This window comes from Orycteropus afer, unplaced genomic scaffold (genome assembly GCF_000298275.1).
Source record: "Orycteropus afer afer isolate SDZICR_OR568_19922 unplaced genomic scaffold, OryAfe1.0 scaffold00267, whole genome shotgun sequence".
Taxonomy (NCBI): domain Eukaryota; kingdom Metazoa; phylum Chordata; class Mammalia; order Tubulidentata; family Orycteropodidae; genus Orycteropus; species Orycteropus afer.
The window spans coordinates 4,381,262-4,384,781 of NW_006921854.1; the positions used below are offsets into that span (position 1 = coordinate 4,381,262).

Here is a 3,520-nt window from a genome sequence, read left to right on the forward strand (position 1 = left end):
TCAGGAGTGAACCATAATGGGGGGAGCTCAGCCCACAGCACGTCACACTCAGGAGTGAACCAAACTGCACTGGAGGGAGGTCACACTGCATTTCAGCCTACGAGGAGCTTTTAATCCCATAAAGATAAAATAACTAAATTACTGGATACCTGCTTTTGAATAAACACTGATGTTTATTGCTTTACATTTTACAAAGCACATTTATGCAAACCGTTGTTGGGTGCCATTGAGTTAATTTTCGACTCATACCAACTTCACGGCCTGAGCAGAGCTGGCCCCAGAAGGAGCTCTGGGCCGTCATCTTCACAGAGTAGATCACCAGGTCTTCTTCCCGCGGAGCCGCTGGGGGAGTTCGAACCACCAACCTTCCGGTTAGTGGTTGAGCACTTAGCCACTGTCATCAGGGCTCCTTACTCATGGAAACAGAAGCTGACATTTGATGGACCCACACTGTGTGCCTGGCACTAAGCTAAATCTTCCCCTGCTTTATGTTACCCAATCCTTGCCACTGCCCTGTGAGCATAGTATCACTGTCCCTATTTCACCACTGAGGAACGACTCAGACGCGTCAGATGGACCCAAGCCAGGGCGAGTGCAGCTGTTTCTGGGTAACTACTGAAGTGGTCCCTGCTGGGTCGCCTCAGAGGGGGGACTGTGCGTTAAAAAAGAGCCCGAGACACAAGTTGATAGTGTTTAATCGACTGCATAATTCATCGACTTCATTTCTTATACCTGATTGGTTGCAAGAGGCTACAGTGCTCTCAATTTTGTCTTCCATTCATGTTGGCTCCATCAAGTTGAGAAAATCTCAAAAGTTGACCTGGGATTATTCACAAATCAAAAGACTCAGGGAACTTGCAGCAGCAGCTACTGCACACGAAATCTAACAGATGACCAGACATCATTAATGAACAAATTTGAAAAGTGAATGTCACGTGGAATGTTAAGTCTCTCCCTAACACTCCTGTGTGGTAAAAATCATATAAACATGTTTTAAAGTCAAAGTGTTGTCATCAGGTACTGTCGAGCCAATTCCAACTCGCAGTGATGTCCGCGTGACAGGGCAGAGCTGTGATGTTTCCAGGAACAGACCACCATGTCTTTCTCCCAGAGGCGCCGAGTAGGTCTGACACCCAACCTTTCGGTTAGCAGCTCAATGCTTAACCAATGCACCACCAGGGCTCCTGAAAGTCATAGTTAGCAATTACCAAAAGCAACCAGCCACACCACAGCTAGACCTTGTTAGACGCCCACCCTCGGTGGTGGACACAATGGACGCTTGTCTTATTTGCACGAGATGTCCAACTGTTCCTTCAAGCTTTGGCTCTGGTTAGTCCTTTTTGGCAGACATGAACATTAACTGGAGTTTTTATTATGGTACCAACACATAAAACAAATAGCATTATTTCTTAAATAGACTATTCCAATACCTGAAGGAATCAATACAATGTTCCTAGTGTCTGTCTCTCTACAGTGAGAAAAAATTTGACCCAACACTTGAGGTACGATCAGTTTACGCAAAGTGCAGTACATGAGTCCGATTCTCACGTGTGCAAACACCTTCAGATCTGGGACTCCTTGAAAACACCAATATTCAATCTTTCTTTTTGCTAGAGGGAATAAAATATACATCTTGATAGAAAAACATTCCAAGGTTTTAATTCTCTGAATACAGTACCAAAAGTTACGTGTTATGATTATCCCTTTAAAATAGGGTATTTGAGAACAGTTTAAAGTTTCCACAACCCTAGTACAAAGCTTATTCACATTTTTACTAAATCCCAAACATCATTTTCACAAAATGAGTTCCTTATAAAAGTAGAGCAGCCAGGTTTCAGTGGCTCGGCCACTGTCCTTAGCAAAGTCCCCACTGGGCACAGAGCCCACGGGCCCACAGGGCCCTTCAGTGAGCTCCGGCACAGGGCTACTTATACCACGCGTTCCTTGAAGAACCACTTCTGGTGTTCCGAGTCGTTGCAGTCTCGTAAGAGTGGCACGAAGCTGTCACTGGATGCCTTCCTCTCTGCCTGAACACATTTCTTGGACTGTACGTGAAATAAAGAACCATCCTATGAAGAACAGTAGATAGTATGTTTTCAACAGAAGTGCAAGTCACTCCTCAGGAAAATGTACTATTCCTTAAAACATGTTCTTATGAGCCCAGGGTGTGATTTGGGTCATTTCAGGATTATTTATGCAGGGGTCACTGCACTGGACAACTTCCCAGCCAGCTGTCACCGAGTCAGCTTTGACCACAGCATCCCCATGTGCGTCAGAGTGAACTGTGCGCCAGGGGTCTTCAAGGGCTGGCTTTGTGGAAGCAGACTCACAGGGCTTTCTTCCGAGGCACCTTTGGCTGGAGGTCTATGGGTTGGCAGCAAGTCCATTAACTGCACCCTGCAAGGATTCCATCCCCATCTCAGAGCTAGGGGAAATGAGGCTCATAGAAGTGGAGGGACTTACCCTAGATCTAACCTCACATCCCTATCCTCATAGAGTTTCACTCATTTAAACCCCATTTCATCTTCGAGGGAGTTTGTAAGAGCTTCCACTACAGCCCACCCCAGCTCAAGGTGTAAGGGACACGGAAAAGCCTGGAAGGGAGCAAGCAGCGAGGAAGCAGCACCTCGCTGGAAGCTAGGGACTCGAAAGCTTCTGCCCACTCAGGCTCCCTGTGATGCTCCCAGGCTCCCAGAGCCCCCCACGGAGCCGCCTCCCGGAGACCTGCTCACACGCACAGCAACAACGTCTGACTTTCATGCACCCCTTCGCAGCCCATGAGACTGACAGCAAGGGGACAACGAGCTCACTCACTCACCTCCTGCAAGATGAACTTCTGCTCCTCGGGGACAGCTTCCTGGCAGAGCTCCATGGAGAGAGCATCTGACCCTGCCGCCACAGACACACAGGCCTCTGGCTGTTGGGTGTTGTAGCGGATTTCGTTCTGGGACGTGTACTCGAAAAACTGGAAACAGAGCAGCCAACGTGATGGTGTTACCCTCCGACAGAAGGAAGGAAATCACTGGACAAGAAGCTGGGGTCACAAGAGCATGGGTGCTGGGCCCAAGCAGTCTCTCCTCACCCCCAATCCCCACACTAGCCTGTCTGATCAATGGCTTCTTCGTGTCTCCATAGCACTCTGTTGTTGCCAGTTGCTGCTGAATGCATGCATTCTGACTCACAGTGACCCCGTGTGACTGGGCAGAACTGCCCCATAGGATTTTCAAGGCTGTAATCTTTATAGGAGCACATTGCCAGGTCTTCCTCCTGAAGAGCTGTTGGGGGGTTCAAACCACCAACCTTTTGGTTAGCAGCTGAGCACCTCACTGTGCTCCACCAGGGCTCCTTTGACTGCACTCTTGTTGTGTCCTGCTGAGTTGATTTCAACTCATAGAAACCCTATGTGATGGAGGAGAACTGCCCTATAGATTTCAAAGGCAGTAATCTATATGAGAGGAGCTCTGGTAGCACAGTGCCTAAGGCACCTGACTGCTAAGCAGAAGGCTGGCGGTTCAAACCC

General features: G+C 48.3%; 1 protein-coding gene across 1 annotated transcript in view; it reads right to left on the reverse strand.

The window, feature by feature from the left end:
• Positions 1-1,928: 1,928 nt before the first annotated feature.
• The window catches only part of GALNT12 (polypeptide N-acetylgalactosaminyltransferase 12), a 65,002-nt gene continuing 63,410 nt past the window's right edge, over positions 1,929-3,520 (reverse strand). The window contains exons 11-12 of the mRNA XM_007950337.1: positions 2,819-2,965; positions 1,929-2,069 (exon numbers count right to left, since the gene is read on the reverse strand). Coding sequence (XP_007948528.1) covers positions 1,929-2,069; positions 2,819-2,965 — 288 coding nt within the window. The remainder of the gene's footprint in view (positions 2,070-2,818; positions 2,966-3,520) is intronic.